Source organism: Mesoplodon bidens (assembly GCF_964165515.1).
Source record: "Mesoplodon bidens genome assembly, chromosome: 11".
NCBI classification, from domain to species: domain Eukaryota; kingdom Metazoa; phylum Chordata; class Mammalia; order Artiodactyla; family Ziphiidae; genus Mesoplodon; species Mesoplodon bidens.
Window position 1 is genome coordinate 35,152,904 of NC_138167.1, and position 26,917 is coordinate 35,179,820.

General features: G+C 38.2%; 1 protein-coding gene across 1 annotated transcript in view; it reads left to right on the forward strand.

Moving 5' to 3' along the window:
• The window catches only part of WIF1 (WNT inhibitory factor 1), an 89,113-nt gene that overhangs the window by 33,863 nt on the left and 28,333 nt on the right, over positions 1-26,917 (forward strand). Inside the window, exon 3 of the mRNA XM_081249227.1 lies at positions 15,135-15,243. Coding sequence (XP_081105353.1) covers positions 15,135-15,243 — 109 coding nt within the window. The remainder of the gene's footprint in view (positions 1-15,134; positions 15,244-26,917) is intronic.

Consider the following 26,917-nt stretch of genomic DNA (forward strand, 5'->3'; position numbering starts at 1 on the left):
ATTGCCGTATCGCTTGGGATGTGTTATTCTCTGTGAATTGAAGGTTATCCAGTCAACATAGATGCCAGTATGAGCCTTCATTTTCTTTTTTAAAATGCTTTTATTATGGAAAATGTAAAAAAAAATACAAATATAGACAGAATAGAAAAATGAACACCCATGTATCTGTCACCCAAATTCAAGAATTATTAACTCATGGCTGGTCTTGTTTCATCTGTACTCCCCAACTACTTCCCCTTCCCATAGTATTTTGAAACAATTTCAGTATCTTATCATTTCATCCACAAATATATTTAGTATGTATCTATAAAGATAACTTTTAAAAAATCCCACACTATTAAATTGTTAAAAATAATTCTCTAATACAAACAAATATCCAGTTAGTGTTTAAATTTCCAACTATCTCTCATAAACATCATACATTTTTAAAGGTTTGTTTATTTGAATGAGGATCCAAAAATAAGGTCCACGTATTGTGATTGGTTGATAAGTCTTTTAGGTCTCTTTTAATCTATGTTTCCCCTCCATTGCTCTCATTTTTAAATTTCTTCAAATTTTTGTTGAGGAGACTAGGTTTTGGGCATATAGAGTTTCCCATAGCCTAGACATTTCTGATTACATCTCTGTGGTGTAGTCATACTTGTTCTTCCATCCTCTAAATTAATAGTTTGAAAAGACATTTCTAACTTGTTTTAAAGCTAAAGAAGTAAGGTAATTGCAATTTTGCCTACATAGGATAACCTGAACTATAAACCCATGTCTGCAATAAGCAGAAAAGGAAAAGTTTTTTAGACTATTTTCACAGCCACTTCTCTCCTTTTGAACTCTTCTCCCTATAACCACAGCACATGGCTGATGTCCTTCAGGACTGTGAGAACCCTCTTGATCACACTCCTCCAGCCCCAAATACCCAGAAATCCTCAGGCTGCTTCCTTCTACCTATGGGTTCTCCCACTGTCTAGAAACTGCTGCCACACCCCATCAGTAAGGGACTTGCATATTAATCCTACTGTTGGTTGAATGCTTACTGTGTGCCAACATTGGCTATCTACTTTACACACATTATTTATTTTAATCCTTGCAACAGTGCTATAAAGTAGGTTGTGGCCTCCCTTCAGTTCCTCAAGCTTGCCAAAGTCCTGTCAGAGCTTACACACCTGATCTTTCCTCTGCCGAAAATGCTGCTCCCTCTTTCACCTGTTTAACTTCTGTGCATTCAGCAGACCTCAGGCGAGCCTTTCTTGACCCCAAGCTAAGTCAAATTACATATTCTCAAAGCTCTACATACTTCTCCTCTGAAGTACTTTGTCACAGCCTTAATTATTTGATTAATGATCAACCCCCTTCCAGCCTGCAAACTCCATAAGGACAAAAACTAGATCTGTTTTTACTCATCCTTGGCACTGTAGGCATACACAAAGCCTAGTGTCTGGCACACTCAATACATATGTGTTGAATGAATAAGAGGCTGAGATTTTGCCCAAGGCCAGCTAGTAAGTAGTGGAGTTAGAATTTGAGCCAAGTTGGTCTGACTATAGCCCAAGTCTCACCCAAATTCACCCCAGCGTCTGGATGGTGTTATTTGGACTGCTAGCTGTCTCAGTGGAGGGCCAGCTCAGAGGCAGCTTAGTTTTCTTGTGTGTGGCCTCATTGTCACCCGTTTCCTGCTGACTTGTGACTAGAATTCCAGTCTACCTCTCTTAATCAAAGCTTCACAAGTATACTGGGGTTTCTGTTTCATTTAAGGTCAGAAATTTCATGACTTGGACTAGACATGGTAAGACATGATTTACCTGTTATTTTTAAGGAGATGACTAATTGGACTTAAAGCTTGTATCTGTTTTTTTATAATCATTTTTGAGCCACAAAAAATATATTAGTCACCGGGGATTCAAATAAGAACAGACAAGATCCTCTGCCTAGAGGAGAGTGGGAAGACAAGTAAATAGATTGTTAGCATAAACACAATAGTAAAGATAAGGAAGAGGACAGGAAGGAAGCATCTGGAGTGGAAAAGTTTTACCAAAGAGGTGACATTTCACCTGAGTCTGGAGAGGTAAGTCAAGGTGGACCTTGCCTGGTGGACAAGGGCAGGGCTAGACATTCCAAGTGTAGAGGAGGGAGCAGGGTTCATGAGAGAGCATGGCAGCTCAGTGGATTCAAAGCTTGCTGTGACCGGATCAATGCCTCGTGAGGAAAGACATGAGAGAAGAGGCTGGTGGGCAGAGCCCAACGCAAAGCTGTAGCTGAACTCCTCCTTGTGGTTAGAAATTATTAAGGGTTTTAAGTGGGAGCGGTGATGTGGTCCAGCTGGCATTCAGGAGGAAAAACTGGATGATAATGTGGATTGGAGGGGATACATCTGGAGGTCATTCATTAATAGGAAGATTTGTTGAGGGACAATTACAGGAGCATGAGTGAGAAATGTCTGAATTTTGGTCATAACAATGGGAAGGAAAGAAGGAAATAGATTAGAGAAATCAGTGAAAGTTTGTGGAGGTGGGTGTTGAAAGAATAGTCTAAAAAGACTGCCACGTTTATAGCTTGGGCCACTAGTTATAGAGTGCTTGCTGTCTAAAGACATATAAGTGAACAGTTTCATTGGGAAGATAATGATTTTGGTTCAAGCATGTTAAGTCCAAGGGTAGATGTCTGGTAGACAGCTTTCAATATGAATCTAGAGCTCAGAAGAAGGGTGAAAACTGGAGATAAAAATTTGGAGATCATGGAAATGTAGGTGTAAATCGAAGACATAGAAACAATTAAGATACCCCAAGAAGAGAGCAGAAGCAAGAAGAGCAGACCGGAAGTTGTATCCTGGAAACATCAACCTTGAAGGCAGTGGTTCTTAACTTTTTTTTTTTTTGAGTCATGGACTCCTTTAGAATGTGATAAAAGCTAGGGTCTACTCTCCCCCCAGAACAGTCATATACATATAAACAGAAAAGCTATGGATTCTCTAATGGTGTATGGGCCCACATTCCAAACTCGTTGTAAGGTGCAGTTATAAAAAGAGAAGCATGTGAAGGTCATAGAGAAAGACTGATCAGAGAAGGAGACAGAAAACCCAGATTGTTGCTATGTATAGGTCAAAGAGAGAGAGAAGTTGACTGTGTTAAAAATTTTAAGAGAATACAGGAGAGATTAAGGCAGAAAAGTGCTCAATGGATTTAACAACTTGAAAGTCATCGGTGACCTTTTAGGAAAACATTTTAATAGTAATGAGAGAAAAAGCCATACTCTAGTGAGCTGAAGACCGATGGGCAAGAAAACCAAGGCCACAAGTATAGCCTCCTCTGGAAGCATCATAATAATAGGAAGGAAGAAAGATAGCCTGGTAGGCACAGGGTTGGGTTTTTAACCTTTTCATCACATTATTATAGATGAGAGAAGATGACATTATTGAGGGAGCCAGTCTCAGAGGATGTGGGAAGGAAGCAGGATGGAATGTGGATGTGGCCTATTTGTAGGCAGACGGAGGAAAGTTGAGAGAATTCCTATCTAACAGTCTCTGTTTTCATTGCGGATAAGATATCATCGTCAGTTGAGTGAAGACAGCAGGAATGGGGCAGAGGACTTGGGGGAATCTATGGAATTGTGTGTAGGAGAAGGGAGAAACTAGGGATGTTTAAAAGGATTGCTCAGGGGTCCTCGGAGACGACTGGAGTTGGCCACATAGATTTAGCCAGTCCTCAGATTATGGGTTTTCAACATCAGTAGTCTCCAGGAAATTGCTTCAGTTCTGTTTCTCTTTTTCTTATAGAGGGATGATTGGTGCATGGATGACTAACAATTTTATAACAGCAAATATTCAGAGGAGCTTAGAAGATTTAAAAGGCTAATTGTGCTATATGTTCAAGGCGATGGCTTTTTCTGAAGTATAAAAAAATTTATAGTGGTGACTATGATTTGAATCTTTTGCTAGTAAGCCTAGTTCTCTAAATTTTGGACTTTGAAAATCTAATTATGAGGTTACAGATTTTTTTTCTCTTTGGCTCTTAGGTAGGAACAGAACAACTGGCTATTGGAGGATATCTTGTCACATAGTATTCTGATATATGAAATTGAAATGATATGAACAAAGAAGTCAAATTAAGGCATATCTCATAACCATTAACAAGTTAGTTTAATGCATTTTTTTAAAACAAAGTTAAAGGAGAAAGTCTGTTTTTTCTGGGTTTTATCAAAGAAGTTAATACTGTCCATGTGGATTCAATAAAAAAAAATTAAAGAATTGCAGAAGCAATTCTTTACCTGAAGCTTAAACTAAGAAAAATATGACCTAATATTAAATATTTTAAAAGCCATCACTGAGACTATCTCCTGACATTTCTAAGTCCATTAAAAATTTCAAACACTTTTTATCAATAGAATGTAATAAATATATACCTCTAGAGAGAAATTATAAAGAACTCGGAAAGAAATGGAATATTAACTTTGCCTCTTTTGAGCTACTTATATGTACTACCCAAATTTATTGGTACACTTTATAAGTGTGATTCTGCCCCCCAAAAATGTGATACACTGAACTATACCACCAAGTGAATTATGTGAAAGAGGATAAGGGGATGAGATACTGATGAAGAATAAACGAGGTGTAAGGGTACATGCGCGGTTTCTAAATTATTATTAGAGAAATAGCTCTTAGCACATTCTCTCCCACCCACCACCTCCGTTAAGTGAATACCCGATGACTGCTTCTGAAGCTTTAAGAAAAGAAATATTCAAATATAAATCTTGAGATGTGAAGGAAAAAATAGAAAAAGTATTCCTTTTCCTTTGTCAGAACTGAACTCTCCCTCTCCCATCTCCTCTAGAACACTTGCATTCATACTGCTGCTTTATTAGCCCTTCCATGGTCTCCAATAATTATTCTTAGTGTCCAGGAGACATTGTAGCTGTGCTCCTGAGTTCCTCCACACTGTTTTTTTTCCCCCATACCTCCTGCATAGACTGTCCCTAGCCCTCAAAGTGCCAGCTGCACCACTTGTAATGATGTTTTCTTTCCTCAGTCCCTTACCTTACCCCCCGCACTATTGCCCAATATGGTCCTTCTTCCTACTGCCCAGTTTTTAGGTTGGCACTGACCCATAACTTTACAAATCCTTCAATTAGGGCAGGCTTATTCTGAGAAGGAGGTACTTGTCCCAGAAGCCTTGAGGAATAAAAAGAAATGAAGCTTTCAGAAACCCCACTGCTCTCGATGATCTCAGAGAGGCAGCAGTGAGCGGTCCTGAAGAGAGACCTTAGTTCCATGCCCAGGAATTGAACCCGGGTAGCATGGATGAAAAAAACCAGGAATCCTAGCTGCTGGACCACCAGGAGCTATAGGCTAAAGACAAAGTTTCCCTGGCTCTTATCCCCATTTGAAAGCAAGAATGTTTCAAGGAGGTAAAAACAGGTACAAAGTTTATTATCAGAGACACAGCATAACATGTAGGAGAGCACACAGATGAGTCTGTTTATTTAAGACAGAAGCAAGGCAGAAATACACACCCAGAGGGAAAGGGTACGGGCATCCTCTCTAATGGGGAGGAGCGCAGTAAAGAGGTGATTTAAATCACTTATATAGGACAGTCCTTCCGGGTCTTTATTTACCTTTGGACAATTATCTTGTTCTATTTTCCACACTTGACTGGTCCTAGGATCCTCCCCAACATGTGTGCACAAATTTTTGCTAAGATGTATCCCACCACAGAGGCCTGTGGGGCGTATGTCCACACTTATTATGGGGTGGCGCACCCTCCCTTTTTCACCCCCAAGGAGCTTTCCCGTGCATGTGCAGACAGGGAAGTTTTCCTTGACCTCAGCAGTGGTCATCTTATCTCTTTACTTCAGCAGAGCTCAGTTTCTGGAGTGTCTGGTGAGAACAAAGCTTCAATTTTACTCCACCTGACAAACACCAGCCATCCAGCCCAGGGGCCCATCTATCTGCTACCCTACCAACATTGCTCTTTCCAAGGGAAATTTTGGCAGTCTGGTGAATGTGTGCTGAACGGGGCTGTACTTTGTTTAGAGCCTACATGGTCTTTATACTGATACCCTTTTTTTCAGTCTTCAAAAGAACTTTAAAAAAACCTTTTCCATTCTCTAATGCTTTGCTGTTCTGCTGCCTTGTTATACCCCTCCCTCAAAAAAATTAAAAAGAAAACAAAACCTAACTTTTCATTTTTTTGAATACAAAATAGCAATATAGCTCTCTTGCATTGCTTTCCTATCTTTAGGAATCTTAAAAGAGAGTGAGTAGCCAGGGATTTGTCAGATAACCCAGTCTGTTTCTGGTTTGCATGAGCGATGATGGTTCCAAACCCTAGGAGGAAAAAATGGAAAATGTCTTAGATATTTCAGATTCATGTGAAGCCAAACTGTGTGATCTCCTGCCAGTTTTAGTTTACAAAACTCTTGTGGTCCCGGGTGTGTTTACTTGGACTTTAAGTTTTACTATTACCATTATATTCCAATAACTTCACTCCCTCAACCAGCCCACTGACTGTGGTCTACTCTAGTGTGTATAAATACGATTACTAGAACAGAAGAACTAGGCTGATTGAAATTCTCTCCTTAAAAATGTTAATTTCAATGTCAATTTAATCCAAGCCAGCGACATAATTAAATAACTACTCTGCATGAGAAGGTGCTTTTTCTTTTTGTTGTTGAAACAAGTTCCTCTTAGGGCCAGTTTCAAAAGAGAGCAGGAAAAAAGTCATTGTTGATATTTCAGTGACATTGGCAATTGCATATTGTAACTTACAGAATGCAAAATTTATGTAAATTTTACAAAATTTATAAACTTTTAAAATTATATAAATTACATGTCATTATAAGTATATATATGTAACTTATAGGAGAGATGCAAGTGGGAAATATGAACCAGAAGAGCACTGGACAGTCATGTTTCAGAACTGGACCTTGTTTACACGATTTGCTTATATTCCTTCTGGGAGCCTGATTGCCAAGGTTTTGTCCCCAAACAAGCATAAAACGGTTACAAACTATGCCCAGATTGGCTGGATATCAAATGTCAGTGTTTGTTTGATTGCTCTTTTCTTCTAAAATGTTCTCTATTCTCGGTGTATGCTGCGGTGACTGCCACACAGCAAAGTAAAAGAGAATCTTTTGACCCATAAAAGTAATTTAGCAATTGCCAAAACAGAGAAGCTGCTGCCTATCAGTAGAATCAAAGGCTAATGCCACTTCACCACAACAATGTGTTCTGGAACGCAGTGGGCTTACACATCTGGACGTTTCTTGGTAGGTCATTCATTCATTCAGCAAATATTTATTAAATACCTTGTGCTGTGCACAAGGCTGAGTGAATCTCCAATAGAGTTCTGGAAAAAAAATATATAATCCCATCCTCAACACAAAGAATCCAAAATGTATATGAGAATACATGATATACACATGTGAAAAGTTTCATAATAATACATGGCGGTACATGTTTAAGGGCCAGGTTGGTTTAAGTCCTATCACAGGTCAGTATAGGCCAAAACACTGGAATACAGGTGTGGTTCCGGTATGTACAGAGCAGGCCAGTTGAGCTCCATCAGTGTATCCCTGTTGGGGAGTAGTAAGAAATAAAGGAAATGTGTAGCCAAATTGTGGAGGACATTCAAACAGGCTAAAGGCCTTATCCTGGAGATAACGAGAGACAGGAAAGGATTGTGATGTGGCAAAAGTGATACTAATTCAAAAAGATACATGAGCCCCTATGTTCATAGCAGCACTGTTTACAATAGCCAAGACATGGAAACAACCCAAGTGCCCAACAGATGATTGGATTAAGGAGATGTGGTTTATACATACAATGGAATATTACTCCACCGTAAAAAAGAATGAAATACTGCCATCTGCAGCAGTGTGGATGAACCTAGAGAATATTATGCTTATTGAAATAAGTCAGACAAAGAAAAATACTTTGTATCACTTATATGTGAAATCTAAAAAATACCACAGGGACTTCCCTGGCGGTCCAGTGGTTGCGATTTCGCCTTCCAGTGCAGGGGGGTGTGGGTTCAATCCCTGGTTGGGGAGCTGGGATCCCACACGCCTCTCCGCCAAGAAGCCAAAACATAAAACAGAAGCAATATTGTAACAAATTCAATAAAGACTTTAAAAATGGTCCACATCAAAAAAATAAAAAATAATACAAATAAATGTATATACAAAACAGAAACAGACTCACAGATATAGAATACAAACTTGTGGTTACCAAAGGGGTGAGGGAAGGGGGGAGAGGCAAATTAGGAGGATAGGATTAAGAAATACAAACTACTATATATAAAATAGATAAGCAACAAGTATATACTGTGTAGCACCAGGAATTATACCCATTATCTTGTAATAACCTATCATGGAATATAATCTGCAAAAATACTGAATCAGGGCTTCCCTGGTGGCGCAGTGGTTGAGAGTCCGCCTGCCGATGCAGGGGACACGGGTTCGTGCCCCTATCCTGGAAGATCCCACATGCCGCGGAGCGGCTGGGCCCGCGAGCCATGGCCGCGGAGCCTGTGTGTCCGGAGCCTGTGCTCCGCAACGGGAGAGGCCACAGCAGTGAGAGGCCCGCGTACAGCAAAAAAAAAAAAAAAAAAAAAAAAAAAAAAATACTGAATCACTATGTGGTGCACCTGAAACTAACACAATATTGTAAGTCAACTATACTTCAATAAAAAGTGATGTTTTCATTAGATATATTGGCTTATGGCAGATATTTTAAAGAGGCAGAGAGGAAGAATATTTCATAAATGTTACAGTAATGCCACCTTGAAGCAATAAAGGTTGGGTTAGGGTGAGCAGTGGGAATGAAAGGAAGAGATAGAATCGATGTGGCACATATATACAATGGAATATTACTCAGCCATAAAAAAATGAAATTGAGTTACTTGTAGTGAGGTGGATGGACCTAGAGTCTGTCATACAGAGTGAAGTAAGTCAGAAAGAGAAAGACAACCGTATGCTAACACATATATGGAATCTAAGAAGAAAAAAAAAGGTCATGAAGAACCTAGGGGTAAGATGGGAATAAAGACACAGACCTACTAGAGAATGGACTTGAGGATATGGGGAGGGGGAAGGGTAAGCTGGGACAAAGTGAGAGAGTGGCATGGACATATATACACTACCAAACGTAAAATAGATAGCTAGTGGGAAGCAGCCGCATAGCACAGGGAGATCAGCTCGGTGCTTTGTGACCACCTGGGGTGGGAGATAGGGAGGGTGGGAGGGAGGGAGACGCAAGAGGGAAGAGATATGGGAACATACGTATATGTATAATTGATTCACTTTGTTATAAAGCAGAAACTAACACACCATTGTAAAGCAATTATACTCCAAAAAAGATGTTAAAAAAAAAAAAAGATTACGGAAAGAGAAAGGATAAGATTTTGGTGTCTGGCTATGGGGAGAGGCAAGAAACAACTCTAAGGTTTGGTGCCTTTATTATGGAAAAATGATAATACTGTCGACAGATGCAAAGAAATCAGGTGGGGATGGTGCTTTGTGAATGAGGCTCCATGCTGACACAGCACGCCATGATGTGGTGTAAATGGTTCGCGCTGAGCATCATTGCTCAGAAGGAAATATTCAGTACTTCAGTCTGTGAAAGTGCAGGCGTTTTATGGCAGAATGTAAAGAATGAAGAGCTGAGTCTTGAGTCCGAATGATTTTCTGAGACTGTGAGCTGAGAGGAGACTTAATAAGGACATGCAGGAAAGTCAGGATGTGGGACAAGAATCAGCGGACTGTCACAGAATCCAAGGATAAGGAGTTGTGAGTTTGAAGGATGAAATTTTGCAGAGAGGTAACAAGAAGAATGCCGAGGAAGAACGTGAGATCTGGCATTTTTGGTCTAGACATTCAGGTGTCAGATTATTTTAAGCATTGGGCATGCTTATTCGTTTTGTTTGGGACTTCAGCATTGAACTATTTTCCTTTCTTATTTTAGTAGATTTCTTCTTGCACTTCACATACCGTGTAGGAGCTATTTTATATCCCTTTTGTAATTCTCAGGCTCAGGGCCTGGCTAATCTGAACATACTTGTATGCTATAATAGTAGGCTGTTGTGACAATTAAATGAACAGTGACTAGAGTATAATGAACACTCAGCAAAAATTATTGGTAAAATTTCAAACTTTATGGCAGTATGTTCTGTATTTTTAAAATAAATTTATTTATTTATATTTTTTATTTTTGGCTGCGTCGGGTCTTCATTTCTGCGTGTGGGCTTTCGCTAACTGTGGTGCGCGGGGGCTGCTCTTCATTGTGGTGCGCGGGCTTCTCGTTGCGGTGGCTTCTCTTGTTGCGGAGCACGGGCTCTAGGCGCGCAGGCTTCAGTAGTTGTGGCTCGCGGGCTCTAGAGCGCAGGCTCAGTAGTTGTGGCGCATGGGCTTAGTTGCTCTGCGGCATGTGGGATCTTCCCAGACCAGGGCTCGAACCCATGTCCCATGCATTGGCAGGAGGATTCTTACCCACTTGCACCACCAGGGAAGTCCTGTTCTGTTTTTTGGGGGTTTTTTGTGTGTCTTTTTTTTGCGGTACGCGGGCCTCTCACTATTGTGGCCTCTCCCGTTGCGGAGCACAGGCTCCGGACACGCAAGCTCAGCGGCCATGGCTCACGGGCCCAGCCGCTCCGCGGCATGTGGGATCTTCCCGGACCGGGGCACGAACCCGTGTCCGCTGCATCGGCAGGCGGACTCTCAACCACTGTGCCACCAGGGAAGCCCCCTGTTCTGTATTTTTAAATCACCTGAAAATTTTGGAGGGACAAATACGATACCTTTATTGTTTAAGTTTTCCCATGAACACTTAGGCCAACATCGTAATACATAAAGTTAAAAGAGGTTTGAGAGCCATGGTTTTATGAAGAACCTTTGATTCTTAACTCAGAGGTTCCTGCAATTATTGTGCTTATTAGATTAAGTGTACACCATAAACTCAGAACTTCAAAGGTGGAAAAGAAATACTGGATTCTCTCCATTCCTTCCAATGGTTAATGCGGTTCTCTGCTTCCTTTCTCCATGTCTACCCAAAAATGAGTGCCAGAGCAAAGGCCTTATGAGTTATCCCATTTTGCTGTTTAAATGATGTCTTCATCTCTTCTGGAAGGAACAACTCTAATATTCAGCCAAGTTGCTTGGAAGCAAGTTAAATGGCTTCCAGCCCTCCTTTCTTGATAATATTTGGGTGTCTTTTATACCTCTCTATGAAAAGAAAATTTACTGCGTGGCAAACCAGGCCAGCAAGATTTCTCAGCAACTTAATTTAGAAGTGAATTATTCTTCTGAATAGACCCATTCTTTGTTTGAATACAAGGCAATCCTTTCATGTGTTTCCCAAATAAGCATCCTAGTTACCACTACCTGAGTTTCCAATAGTGTCATTTAATGTAACAGAATGTACTTTTTCCTAATAGAGGTTTTATGCTCTCCAACATGCCACCTCCCTATTGCAGTTCATGCTCTGAGTTACTTTTATCTCAATAATAAATGTGCAATTTGTGAAACTTGTTCCCAAACTTTAAAGCTAGCTCTCTGTTCTCTTTGGCATAGAATTTAGGTTTTATTTGCCCCCAAATAAGTTTTTCCAGGAGAGAGTTTTGGGACTAAGAATGTTTATTATAAATAAAGTAAAAACATAAAGTCCTGTCTAGGAGTTATGACATTAATAAATCTATCACCTCTTTCATCAGCCATTTTCTATGATTTTAAGGGAAATATTTAAGCCCTTAAGCTAAATGAGGAATATATTTCCTCTCTACCTCATGGTGATGATAATTTATTTGTAAAAATATTTATATGGTATTGGTGATTTTGATAGATTGCTTTATAATGACAAAGTGAAACTGAAAGAAGTCAGTGTTGAGATCAGACAAAGGGTTGGTCAATTTCTTAAGTGGTTTTCAAGTTGGAGTTTTTAAGAAGGCAGTGGACATGAACATGGACAAAGTCCTTTTGAAAAATATATGCCAGGTATGAAGAAAACTATATACTTTAGAGATTATAGCATCATCATCTCTAAAAAGAAAGCCAAATAAGTAAAAAGGTTTTCTCTGGCAGCTGCCTTTTGCTGATAAGATCCGAAGAAGAAACTGTTTTGACCAGTTCCTTGTGATAGTCTTAGAACTGTAGTAGAAAAGCCATGATGTTTACTGATTCTCAAAGAAATCAAACGGACATCCTAAAACCTGTAGTGTAAAAATTTGTGATTGATAAGATCAGAGTACTGGCTTGCCAGAGAAGTTCATTAAACCTAGCTGCATCCTGTGGCGAGGCCATGCCAATGCTAATTATAAACTCTCTGGAACTGAATATAGCACATTCATGCTTCCCAACCTACTTTATATGACCACACTCAAAAGCAACAACAGGAGACCCAAAGGTTCTATGAAGTTATATTTCTGGACTGAGTGAAATTCTTTCAGCCCCACTTTCTGTGAACATCATCAAAAGCTTTTGAAAGAGACATTCAGAATATGCTTAAATACCCGAGTGTTGTTTCCTGGAAGCACACTTTCAGGGAGACTGCAAGAGATTAAATACATTGTTACGTGAGCGTGGCCCCACTAAATAGAAGCCCAAGAAGAGTATTTCAACTCTGATCAGAGATTTATACAAATAGAGCCAATGATTATCATCAGTCACACAGAACTGAAAGCAAGGGTATATGATTAATGTCTGTTGTTAAATAAGTGTATTTATTTCACTATAAAAGTCATGGAACCACATGTGGAAAATTTGGAAAAGAGAGAAAAAGGAAAAAATCAGTTACTATGAATCCTACACAGTCATGCAGGGCAGGAAAAGAGATGCAGACGTAGAGAATGGATTTGTGGACGCAGGGTGGGAAGGGGACGGTGGGACGAAGTGAGAGAGTAGCATTGACATATATACACTACCATGTGTAAAACAGACAGCTAGTGGGAAGCAGCCACATAGCACAGGGAACTCAACTCAGTGCTCTGTTATGACCTAGAGGGGTGGGAGATAGCTGATTCACATTGTTGTACAACAGAAACTAACACAACATTGTAAAGCAATTACACTCCAATTAAAAAAAAAACCCTACACAGTCATTGTTTTAATCTTGGTGTCTAGTCTTTCATCCTTTTTCTTATTGCAAAAAATGATTTTAAAAACTTACTGAAATTATATTAGTTTTTATAAATGCAATTTTTAAAAACATCATCCATATAAACATAGATTTAATTTATAATGTGAAAGGTATAATTATGGAGCAGCAAATGATAACATTAAATGTTATTTGAAGCAATATAGCTACTGAAATGTTTTATTTTCACCATATTTGCACTCTGTCCACTCAGCTCTTTTCCATTGTTAAATGTACTATAAATACAAATATTTGGAATATTTTGGCATGTGGAATTTCACAAGTGGTTGTTGTGTTATTGTTGCTGATATTACTGTACTTGGTAATATAAATAACCAAAAGTTATTAATTACAAGGGCGTACAGTGCTAAATCCCTTCATAATACCTACCATGATATGCTTTAGAACAAAAAGGGGAATGACAAATATTATCTAGTAAAGTATAGAGGGAAGCACAGCCGGTAGAAGTCATTTAAAACACCTAGATTCACGAAACGCCATCTAAGAAGTAGCCCACTTTTAATAGTCGTTGGTTTTCCTGAAGGGACATAAATAATGTTTTCTATTTCAAAGGAATTCATTCCAATTGAATGACCTTTCCTGATGACACTCTTTTCATCAGAATTCTTGCAATCCTTCCCTTAGACAGGGTAGGAATTAACTGTCTTATGACCCTTTATCCTCAGGGCCCTCCTAGTGAATGAAAAAAATTAATTCACACAACTCTTTTTACCCACCCAGGGAACCTTTCACAGTGGTCTTCTGGAACCACTGCCACAATTCAAAGAAGCGGTTGCAGTGGGAATTTGGTCAGTGAAGGTGCCCCCTTTAACCTAGTGAAACCTGCAAGTGCTTTTCAACTCACTCCAGGCATGGACAGTGTCCCTATAGCTGCTGAGATTACCCTTTTGCATTATCACCCTCATGGTAAAGTCCCTAATGCCTAATACATTGAGATTGTGACTTAAGGCAGAAAGTTGTGTCAATGTCTACCATATATCTCTTATATCTTCCACATTGGAAAATAAATTTTATACTGCATATACATTTTTATACTGCATATAAGATAGGCTGTATTCTTTTTTAAACTTCTTCCTAGCCCATGTTTATGTAATCAACTTAATTAACCCATCTAAATTCTGGATATCTCTACAGATAACTGCAGAACCTCTCAACCTGCCTATCTTTCATTTCAGAATCTGTGCTATTTATTGATTGTTCTTTATTCTTAAGCAAGAACACATTGTTTCCATCACAAACCGTTTTAATAATCCAGCTGAGAATCAGTTAAGCATCAAAGCTCTACAGTGAGATTATACATCACTACTTTCAGTATTTCATGGCCATTCAAGTAGCAAGAATCATTTTCTCAACTAGACTCAGTGGGAAGATGAAAATGTTTACAATGTAAAGCTTTATGGCTTGTTGTCATATTGAAGAGGTGGTTTTTACATTTTTAGACTTTTCTCTCCATACTTAAATTGAGATGTTAAATATAAACCTTCCAAAGGGAATGGTACTGAAAAATAAACGTTCACACCAAGTTAATTAAATTTTGGACTTTCATGTCTTCTTTTGCCAATAGATTGCTGCTTTCATTATCACTTATTTATTACATCTTTCCAAATTCTGGTCAAAGACTCACGTCAGATTTGAAAACAATTGAAGAATGACCCAAGAAGCTGAGATGGATTTTCTAAGGGCTAGTTGAAGATTGTTTTGACATCACCTGTTTCCTTAAGAGAAGTTATCTCAATCCCTTTAAGCTAAAAGGCTACCTTGTGAATATCTTGGATATGTGTTATTAATATTTTTAAAGAATCACTTCTCTCCAAGCAGAGTCTAATTCTAGAGTTCTAAAACCCAGAAGAGAGAGTTATGCCTACACAATATTTTAAGTGCCGTGTGCTCCAGAATTCCTGTAGTGAAAAATGTCAGTCTTCCATCAGAGGGATGATGAATTGAGAAGTGCCTTCCCACTCTCTGTGGTTTCCATGGTGCTGACTGTCAATGCCTTTTGTTGTAGGCAGAATACTTCTATGAATTCCTGTCCTTGCGCTCCCTGGATAAAGGCATCATGGCAGACCCAACCGTCAATGTCCCTCTGCTGGGAACAGTGCCTCACAAGGCATCAGGTGGGTGGTCTTTGCCTCAGAGAAAGGTTTACACTTAAAATATAATAGCGATGGGAATAATATTTTAGATCTAGATGTCACCCATCAGAGAGATTACAGAATGTTTTACTGAAGAGATCTATTGATTTTAGGGCAAATCAGTTGTTATGTCCCTATTTCCTTTGGGCAAAAGATTAGGACAGGCGTGAAGAAATGGAAGTTTTAGAATTTCCTAAAAACTCAGTTCATAAATGATTCCAGATTAGAAGAAGAAAAGTCACTATGTGAGATATACTTGGCCAACAAGTGTGAATTAATGTAGTACATATATATGTGGCAAAGATGCCAAGTAAGTGATTGAGAGAGAACGGGACAAGTCAAGAAAAACTTCCCCTAAATGAACACTGTATTGAATAGGAATTTGAAGTAGACATAGAAAAGTAGGAGAAAGGGGTTCAGTCTTTCAGATCTAATCATCCTTCTCTACTAAGAAAATCCAGTATGCAGTTATTTGTTTAGAACTTTTCAACTTACAAAACACCAGTTCATGCATTATCTAATTTGTGTTCTGGGAGGGCGTCAAGGCCTGAATTACAGCTCCATTTTACAAATTAGAAAATTGAGGCTTGTGAGGTTTAACTGACTTTCCCATAGTCATGTGTTAGTAATAAGCAGTGAAGCTGAGACTAGAGCCCAGGTTTTATGACTTTTAGAAAAATACAGAGATCACTTACGTAACCTATGTTACATTGAGTATATATATATATTTTTTACATAATTGTAGTAATATTATATATTTGGTCTTGCATAATGATTTTTTGGCTTTTAACATTTTAACATAAGCATTTTCCCATGTCATTACAGATTTTTCCAAAAGTTATTTTTAATGCCCTTATAATATTGTTTTATGAACATACCGTAATTTATTTACTCATTCTCTTATTGTGTTACTTAGATTGTTTTTAGGGTTGGCATACTAGAAATATCACAGTAAACATCATTTTTAAAGTAACAGATGGTCAGTAGCCCTGTTTGTCTTATTCACCATGACTGCCAACCCAGGGCCCAGCATAGAACAGGCTCTCAGAAAATACTTGTTGGATTCATGTGTGTAGCAAAATCTTAAAGTTCATCTCATTATTTTGTTAAGAATAGATTCTTAGATGTAAAATTATTGTGTCAAAGGATATGAACTGGGGCTTCCCTGGTGGCGCAGTGGTTAAGAATCTGCCTGCCAATGCAGGGGACACGGGTTCGAGCCCTGGTCTGGGAGGATCCCACATGCCGCGGAGCAACTAAGCCCGTGCGCCACAACTACTGAGCCTGCGCATCTGGAGCCTGCGCTCCGCAACAGGAGAGGCCGCGACAGTGAGAGGCCTGCGCACCGCAATGAAGAGTGGCCCCCGCTCGCCGCAACTAGAGAAAGCCCTCGCACATAAAAACGAAGACCCAACACAGCCATAAATAAATAAATAAATAAATAATAAATTAAAAAAAAAAAAAAAAAAAAAGGATATGAACTATGAACTTTTTAAAAGGCTCTTAAATTGCCAAAATGCCAAATTACTTTCCGCAAAGGTTGTGCCTATTTGCACCCTGGCTAGCAGTGTTGGAGAGTACCTGGCTTACTAACTTCATCAACATGTGTTATTAATCATGTTAGCTGTTTTGCTGACTTAAAAAGTGAAAGGTGGTTTCTCAGTGTTCTTTCAATTTGATTTTTTAAATTCCTAGGAGGTAGGAAGTTATTTTCTTGTATCTGTTAGACAGTGTAAATGTCTGTGTGCCCTGCTCATTTTTATATTGAAATACGGTGGTTCTTCTTATTAATTCGCAAAGCTCACTATAAAGTACTGACTGTTGATTGCAATTTTTTCAATTTATGTTTTATTTTATTTTTTTGAGGAGGGATATGCAGAGGCTTTAAAATCCTGTGTGGTCAAAACTATCTTTTCCTTTGTGATGTTTTTCCTATTACTTTTATGCTTGGAAATTAATTCCTATTCCAGAGAACTGTTAGGTGATAATTTACACATGCTTCTAATATTTTATAAAAATTTATTTTGGCAGTAGTATGAGGTAGGGCTCAATCTGAATTATTTTTCTGAATTGTCGACTTTTCCAGTGTAAGAGGTTGGACTGACTCAAGATATGCTCTTTATTTTACAATAAGTTTTTTATAGATAAGAGTTGGTTTTAGAGACTACTGTTTGTTCTAATATTATAATATTTATAGTTTTATAATATATTAAAATAATTGATAGCAGAATCCTGTCTCTTAAAAAAGATTAGTCTTCTTCTTTTAGAGGAACATTAGAATAATTTGTCAGACATCAAATGAAGATCTCATTAGGAGCTAATTTTTTTCTTTTCCATTAGGGTTTATTATAGGATATTGAATATAGTTCCCTGAGCTATGCAATAGGACCTTGTCGTTTATACATTCTATATATAATAGTTTGCATCTGCTAGTCCCAAACTCCCCATCCATCACTCCCCCACACCCCTCCCCCTTGGCAACCACAAGTCTGTTCTCTATGTGAGTCTGTTTTGTATGTAAGTTCATTTGTGTCATATTTTAGGTTCCACAGATAAGTGATATCATATGGTATTTGTCTTTCTCTTTCTGACTTACTTCACTTAGTATGATCATCTGTAGGTCCATCCATGTAGCTACAAATGGCATTATTTCATTCTTTTTTATGGCTGAGTAATATTCCACTGTATGTATGTATGTGTATGTATGTATGTATGTATGTATGTATGTATATATATATATATATATATATATATATACCGTATCTTCTTTATCCATTCATCTGTTGATGGACATTTAGGTTGTTTCCATGACTTGGCTATTGTAAATAGTGCTGCTATGAACAAAGGGGTGCTTGTATCTTTTCAAATTAGAATTTTCTCTGGATATATGCCCAGGACTGGAATTGCTGAATCATATGGTAGATCTATTTTCAGTTTTCTGAGTTACCTCCATACTGTTTTCCATAGTGGCCGCACCAACTTACATTCCCACCAACAGTGTAGGAAAGCTTCCCTTTTCTGCACACCCTCCCCAGCATTTGTTATTTGTAGACGTTTTAATGATGGCTATAGTGACTGCTGTGAGGTGGTATGTCATTTTAATTTTGATTTGCATTTCTCTAGTGATTAGTGATGTTGAGCATCTTTTCATGTGCCTGTTGGCCATCTGTATGCCTTATTTGGAGAAATTTCTATTTAGATCTTCTGCCCATTTTCTGATTGGGTTTTTTTTTTATATTGAGCTGTATGAGATGTTAGTATATTTTGAAAATTAACCCCTTGTCGGTTGCATCATTTGCAAATATTTTCTCCCAGTCTGTAGGGTGTCTTTTCATTTTGTTTATGGTTTCCTTTGCTGAGGAGCTAATTTAAATTGATGAAATAATCAGGAAATCAGGCACCCTTACAGAGTCCATTTTCAGGTTGTAGTTATCTACTACTTCCAATGTATCTGTATTGCCACATCCCAGCACTGTCAGAGTTGGGGACTAAATAAGCACAGAGTTTCTCTAATTTCCTGGCATAGGTGCCCATGTGGGTATAGACAGGAAGAGTGTGAATCTCAGTTTCTCTTGGGTCATCCCAGTGCTGCCGATATGACTCACAGCCCTCCCAGAGGATTTACTTCCAATCCAGATGGGTTTAGGCTCTAGGAAGCTCCTATGAAGGAAAAAGGCCTTGGGTTCTGGAGATACACTCACCTAAGATTTGTAGCCTCAAGGATATGAATATCCCATTCCAGAAACATGGGCACCCCAATTCCACTCAGATGATAATGCTAGCATTATTGCATACTGCTACATCATGGAGACAAGAAAGTTCTTAGAATATGACCACCAAATTCTTGGAATAGGGCATTACTCAGTCTCATGCCAAGTCACTTGGTGTTCCTTTTTAGTCGAAGATAATTTTCAATAAAATTTTTCTTGATCATATTTGTTCTTTTTCTTAAGAAGTGGTCAGGAGTAAGATAAATACATAACATGTCTCTCAATTTCCATTTCATATTTTTGAATTTTTCTTTTGTCTTTTTCTGATTATTAAAGAAGTACAAACTCATTTAGCCCATTAAAAGGTATTAATTAATTGCACAGTTATACCTGCTCAACTTAAAATAAATCTTGAATCTTTGGATTTCTAATCAAATGCTTATATCCAAAATCTTCCCAGTTTTATCATTTTTGTGTGTCTAGTAAAAAAAAAAAGTTACTGAAATTCTACTTCTTAGGATATTGAAGCAGTAAGGTTTTGAATATATGATATGAGAATATTTTAATAGGTCATGTTTAGAGAAAACATCATTTGCTAATAATTTAGAATCTTTAATAAAATGTAGAAGAAAAAGTGGATGATACTTTTGGCAAGGTGAGACTAAAAAGAACAAGCCTGGGATGAGGTGACTCATGCACATGTGTGTGCATTTATACACACACACACACACATTTTACACGGACAACCCCCCCTCCCCCCATAGAGATTTTTGGAGGCAGATGTAGGATTTGTTTGCAGAAATGCAGGTGCAAGAAGTTTATGGGAATTTTAGTTCATTTCAGGGCAGTTATTCATTAGCCTCATTAAGCTCAGTCCCCCCAGCATGAGCAGTGAGGGTAACCTGAATTATTAAAAAGTAACCAAATCAGTGTGTCTTGCTCCTATGCATCCAGGTAGCTTTCATTACTCTGCTGGTCTATTTAATACCCTCAAGCTGCTAAGGTGTTCTTTTATCCTACAGACTCCTATATGCCTAAGCGTTGCACGAAAAAGAAAACTCTTGATCTTTAACAGTTACGAAGTGCCTGCTTTCTGGCATCTGAAGAGAACAAAAACAGGAAATACAAACTGCAGGGTGATTCAGTAAAATTCCTGAGTTGGATAACGAAAAACAGTTTCCATCAAGCCAAGGCTTTACCTGTTGGAACACTCTTTCTCTGTCATCCCGTGAAACCAACAGAGCAGGGGTGTTTCTCAACCAAGACCATCAGGAATCGAATGTGTAGAAATTGTCAAATAGGTGTTAATGCTGGAAGGACCATCTTTTTCCTGGTGACCCCCATCCTTAGAAAGTGAAGCCCAGAGTAGGTACTCCGTAAGTATTTGCTGAGAGAATGAATGGATGACTATTTGTGTTGGATGATTTATATTCATGGAACAGCTTATAAGCATGTGGTGTAGAGGATGAGCTCTCGCCCACCTTATTCATCTCTTCCCTTGTTGTGAGGCAGTGGTTGGCATGACCGAGGCTGAGGCTGTATGAGCACCATGCTGGTCTCAGTGTGGAAGAGGTTTTTTTTTTTTAAACATCTTTATTGGAGTATAATTGCTTTACAATGGTGTGTTAGTTTCTGCTTTATAACAAAGTGAATCAGCTATAAATATACATTTATCCCCATTTCTCCTCCCTCTTGTATCTCCCTCCTACCCTCCCTATCCCACCCTTCTAGGTGGACACAAAGCACCGAGCTGATCTCCCTGTGCTATGTGGCTGCTTCCCACTAGCTATCTATTTTACGTTTGGTAGTGTATATATGTCCATGCCACTCTCTCACTTAATCCCAGCTTACCCTTCCCCGTGTCCTCAAGTCCATTCCCTATGTCTGTGTCCTTATTCCTGTCCTGCCCCTAGGTGCTTCAGAACCTTTTTGTTTCTTTGTTTAGACTCCTTATATATGTGTTAGCATATGGTCTTTGTTTTTCTCTTTCTGAGTTACTTTACTCTGTATGACAGTCTCTAGGTCCATCCACCTCACTGCAAATAACTCAATTTCGATTCTTTTATGGCTGAGTAATATTCCATTGTATATATGTGCCACATCTTCTTTATCCATTCATCTGTCAACAGACATTTAGGTTGCTTCCATGTCCTGGCTACTGTAAATACTGCTGCAATGAACATTGTGGTATATGACTTTTTTTGAATTATGGTTTTCTTAGGGTATATGCCCAGTAGTGGGATTGCTGGGTCATATGGTAGTTCTATTTTTCGTTTTTTAAGGAACCTCCATACTGTTCTCCATAGTGGCTGTATCAATTTATATTCCCACCAACAGTGCAAGAGGGTTCCCTTTTCTCCACACCCTCTCCAGCATTTATTGTTTGTAGATTTTTGTTTGATTATGGCCATTCTGACTGGTGTGAGGTGATACCTCATTATAGCTTTGATGTTCATTTCTCTAATGATTAGTGATGTTGAGCATCCTTTCATGTGTTTGTTGGCAACCTGTATATCTTCTTTGGAGAAATGTCTATTTAGGTCTTCTGCCCATTTTTGGATTGGGTTGTTTGTTTTTTTAATATTGAGCTGCATGAGATGCTTGTAAATTTTGGAGATTAATCCTTTGTCAGTTGCTTTGTTTGCAAATATTTTCTCCCATTCTGAGGGTTATCTTTTCGTCTTCTTTATAGTTTCCTTTGCTGTGCAAAAGCTTTTAAGTTTCATTAGGTCCCATTTGTTTATTTTTGTTTTTCTTTCCATTTCTCTAGGAAGTGGGTCAAAAAGGATCTTGTTGTGATTTATGTCATAGTGTTCTGCCTGCGTTTTCTTCTGAGAGTTTTATAGTGTCTGGCCTTACATTTAGGTCTTTATCGATTTTGAGTTTATTTCTGTTTATGGTGTTAGGGAGTATTATAATTTCATTCTTTTACATGTAGCTGTCCAGTTTTCCCAGCACCACTTATTGAAGAGGCTGTCTTTTTTCCAGGCTGTCTTATTGAAGAGGCTGCCTCCTTTATCTAAGATAAGGTGACCATATGTGCATGGGTTTATCTCTGGGCTTTCTATCCTGTTTCATTGACCTATATTTCTGTTTTTGTACCAGTACCATACTGTCTTGATTACCGTAGCTTTGTAGTATAGTCTAAACTCAGAGAGCCTGATTCCTCCACCTGCATTTTTCTTTATCAAGGTTGCTTTGGCTATTCAGTGTCTTCTGTGTTTCCGTAAAAATTGTGCAATGTTTTATTCTAGTTCTGTGAAAAATGCCATTGCCAGTTTGATAGGGATTGCACTGAATCTCTAGATTGCTTTGGTAGTAGAGTCATTTTCACAATGTTGATTCTTCCAATCCAAGAACATGGTATATCTCTCCATCTATCTGTATCATCTTTAATTTCTTTTAGCAGTGTCTTATAATTTTCTGCATACAGGTCTTTTGTTTCCTTAGGTAGGTTTATTCATAGATATTTCATTCTTTTGGTTGCAATGGTAAATGGGAGTGTTTTCTTAATTTCACTTTCAGATTTTTCATCATTAGTGTATAGGGATGCAAGAGATTTCTGCACATTAATTTTGTATCCTGCTACTTTACCAAATTCATTGATTAGCTCTAGTAGTTTTCTGGTAGCATCTTTAGGATTCTCTATGTATAGTATCATGTCATCTGCAAGCAGTGACAGCTTTACTTCTTCTTTTCTGATTTGGATTCCTTTTATTTCTTTTTCTTCTCTGATTGCTGTGGCTAAAACTTCCAAAACTATGTTGAATAAGAGTGGTGAGAGTGGGCAACCTTGTCTTGTTCCTGATCATAGTGGAAATGGTTTCTCTTTTTCACCATTGAGGATGATGTTGACTGTGGTTTTGTCATATATGGTCTTTATTATGTTGAGGAAAGTTTCCCCTATGCCTACTTTCTGCAGGGTTTTTATCATAAATGGGTGTTGAATTTTGTTGAAAGCTTTCTCTGCATCTATAGAGATGATCATATGGTTTTTCTCTTTCAATTTGTTAATATGGTGTATCACATTGATTGATTTAAGTATATTGAAGAATCCTTGCATTCCTGGGATAAACCCCACTTGATCATGGTGTATGATCCTTTTAATGGGCTGTTGGATTCTGTTTGCTAGTATTTTGTTGAGGATTTTTGCATCTATGTTCATCAGTGATATTGGCCTCTAGTTTTCTTTCTTTGTGACATCGTTGTCTGGTTTTGGTATCAGGGTGATGGTGGCCTCATAGAATGCGTTTGGGAGTGTTCCTAACTCTGCTATATTTTGGAAGAATTTGAGAAGGATAGGTGTTATCTCTTCTCTAAATGTTTGATAGAATTTGCCTGTGAAGCCATCTGGTCCTGGGCTTTTGTTTGTTGGAAGTTTTTTTTTTTTTTTTAGTTTCTACTTTATAACAAAGTGAATCAGTTATACATATACATCTGTTCCCATATCCCTTCCCTCTTGCGTCTCCCTCCCTCCCACCCTCCCCATCCCACCCCTCCAGGCGGTCACAAAGCACCGAGCTGATCTCCCTGTGCTCTGTGGCTGCTTCCCACTAGCTATCTACCTTACATTTGGTAGTGTATATATGTCCATGCCTCTCTCTCGCTTTGTCAAAGCTTACCCTTCCCCCTCCCCATATCCTCAAGTCCATACTCAAGTAGGTCTGTGTCTTTATTCCTGTTTTACCCCTAGGTTCTTCATGACATGTTTATTTTTCTTAAATTCCATATATATGTGTTAGAATACGGTATTTGTCTTTCTCTTTCTGACTTACTTCACTCTGTATGACAGACTCTAGGTCTATCCACCTCATTACAAATAACTCAATTTTGTTTCTTTTTATGGCTGAGTAATATTCCATTATATATATGTGCCACATCTTCTTTATCCATTCATCGGATGATGGACACTTAGGTTGTTTCCATCTCTGGGCTATTGTAAATAGAGCTGCAGTGAACATTGTGGTACCTGACTGCTTTTGAATTATGGTTTTCTCAGGTTATATGCCCAGTAGTGGGATTGCTGGGTTGTACGGTAGTTCTATTTTTAGTTTTCTAAAGAACCTCCACTCTGTTCTCCATAGTGGCTGAATCAATTTACATTCCCACCAAGAGTGCAAGAGGGTTCCCTTTTCTCCACACCCTCTCCAGCATTACTGTTTATAGATTTTTTGATGATGGCCATTCTGACTGGTGTGAGGTGATACCTCACTGTAGTTTTGATTTGCATTTCTCTAGTGATTAGTGATGTTGAGCATCCTTTCATGTGTTTGTTGGCAACCTGTATATCTTCTTTGGAGAAATGTCTATTTAAGTCTTCTGCCCATTTTTGGATTGGGTTGTATGTTTTTTGGATATTGAGCTGCATGAGCTGCTTGTAAATTTTGGAGATTGATCCTTTGTCAGTTGCTACATTTGCAAATATTTTCTCCCATTCTGAGGGTTGTCCTTTGATCTTGTTTATGGTTTTGTTTCCTGTGCAAAAGCTTTTAAGTTTCATTAGGTCCCATTTGTTTATTTTAGTTTTTATTTCCATTTCTCTAGGAGGTGGGTCCAAAAGGATCTTGCTGTGATTTATGTCATAGAGTGTCCTGCCTATGTTTTCCTCTAAGAGTTTGATAGTGTCTGGCCTTACATTTAGGTCTTTAATTTTATTTTTGTGTATGGTGTTAGAGAGTGTTCTAATTTCATTCTTTTACATGTAGCTATCCTGTTTTCCCAGAACCACTTATTGAAGAGACTGTCTTTTCTCCATTGTATATTCTTGCCTCCCTTATCAAAGATAAGGTGATAATATGTGCGTGGGTTTATTGTTCCATTGATCTATGTTTCTATTTTTGTGCCCGTACCATACTGTCTTGATTACGGTAGCTTTGTAGCATTGTCTGAAGTCACGGAGCCTGATTCCTCCAGTTCCATTTTTCTTTCTCAAGATGGCTTTGGTTATTCAGGGTCTTTTGTGTTTTCATACAAATTGTGAAATTTTTTGTTCTAGTTCTGTGAAAAATGCCATTGGTAGTTTGATAGGGATTGCATTGAATCTGTAGATTGCTTTAGGCAGTAGAGTTATTTTCACAATGTTGATTCTTCCCATCCAGGAACATGGTATATCTCTCCATCTATTTTTATCATCTTTAATTTCTTTCATCAGTGTCTTATAATTTTCTGCATACAGGTCTTTTGTCTCCTTAGGTAGGTTTATTCCTAGATATTTTATTTTTTTTGTTGCAATGGTAAATGGGAGTGTTTTCTTGATTTCACTTTCAGATTTTTCATCATTAGTGTACAGGAATGCCAGAGATTTCTATGCATTAATTTTGTATCCTGCTACTTTACCAAATTCATTGATTAGCTCTAGTAGTTTTCTGGTAGCATCTTTAGGATTCTCTATGTATAGTATCATGTCATCTGCAAACAGTGACAGCTTTACTTCTTCTTTTCCAATTTGGATTCCTTTTATTTCCTTTTCTTCTCTGAGTGCTGTGGCTAAAACTTCCAAAACTATGTTGAATAAGAGTGGTGAGAGTGGGCAACCTTGTCTTGTTCCTGATCTTAGAGGAAATGGTTTCAGTTTTTCACCACTGAGGACGATGTTGGCTGTGGGTTTGTCATATATGGCCTTTATTATGTTGAGGAAAGTTTCCCCTATGCCTACTTTCTGCAGGGTTTTTATCATAAATGGGTGTTGAATTTTGTTGAAAGCTTTCTCTGCATCTATAGAGATGATCATATGGTTTTTCTCCTTCAATTTGTTAATATGGTGTATCACGTTGATTGATTTGCATATATTGAAGAATCCTTGCATTCCTGGGATAAACCCCACTTGATCATGGTGTATGATCCTTTTAATGGGCTGTTGGATTCTGTTTGCTAGTATTTTGTTGAGGATTTTTGCATCTATGTTCATCAGTGATATTGGCCTGTAGTTTTCTTTCTTTGTGACATCCTTGTCTGGTTTTGATATCAAGGTGATGGTGGCCTCATAGAATGAGTTTGGAAGTGTTCCTCCCTCTGCTACATTTTGGAAGAGTTTGAGAAGGATAGGTGTTAGCTCTTCTCTAAAAGTTTGATAGAATTCGTCTGTGAAGCCATCATCTGGTCCTGGGCTTTTGTTTGTTGGAAGATTTTTAATCACAGTTTCAATTTCAGTGCTTGTGATTGGTCTATTCATATTTTCTGTTTCTTCCTGGTTCAGTCTTGGAAGGTTGTAAATTCCTAAGAATTTGTCCATTTCTTCCAGATTGTCCATTTTATTGGCATATAGTTGCTTGTAGTAATCTCTCATGATCCTTTGTATTTCTGCAGTGTCACTTGTTACTTCTCCTTTTTCATTTCTAATTCTATTGACTTGAGTCTTCTCCCTTTTTTTCTTGATGAGTCTGGCTAATGGTTTAACAATTTTGTCTATCTTCTCAAAGAACCAGCTTTTAATGATCTTTTTTTTTTTTTTTTGGCCACACCATGCAGCATGTGGAATCTTAGTTCCCTGACCAGGGTTTGAACCCGTGCCCCCTGCATTGGGAGCGTAGAGTCTTAACCACTGGGCCACCAGGGAAGTCCCAAGAACCAGCTTTTAATGATATTGATCTTTGCTATCGTTTCCTTCATTTCTTTCTGATCTGATCTTTATGATTTCTTTCCTTCTGCTAACTTTGGGATGTTTTTGTTCTTCTTTCTCTAATTGCTTTAGGTGTAAGGTTAGGTTGTTTATTTGAGATGTTTCTTGTTTCTTAAGGTAGGATTGTATTGCTATAAACTTCCCTCTTAGAACTGCTTTTGCTGCATCGCATAGGTTTTGTGTCGTCGTGTCTCCATTGTCATTTGTTTCTAGGTATTTTTTGATTTCCTCTTTGATTTCTTCAGTGATCTCTTGGTTATTAAGCAATGTATTGTTTAGCCTCCATGTGTTTGTATTTTTTACAGATTTTTTTCCTGTAATTGATATC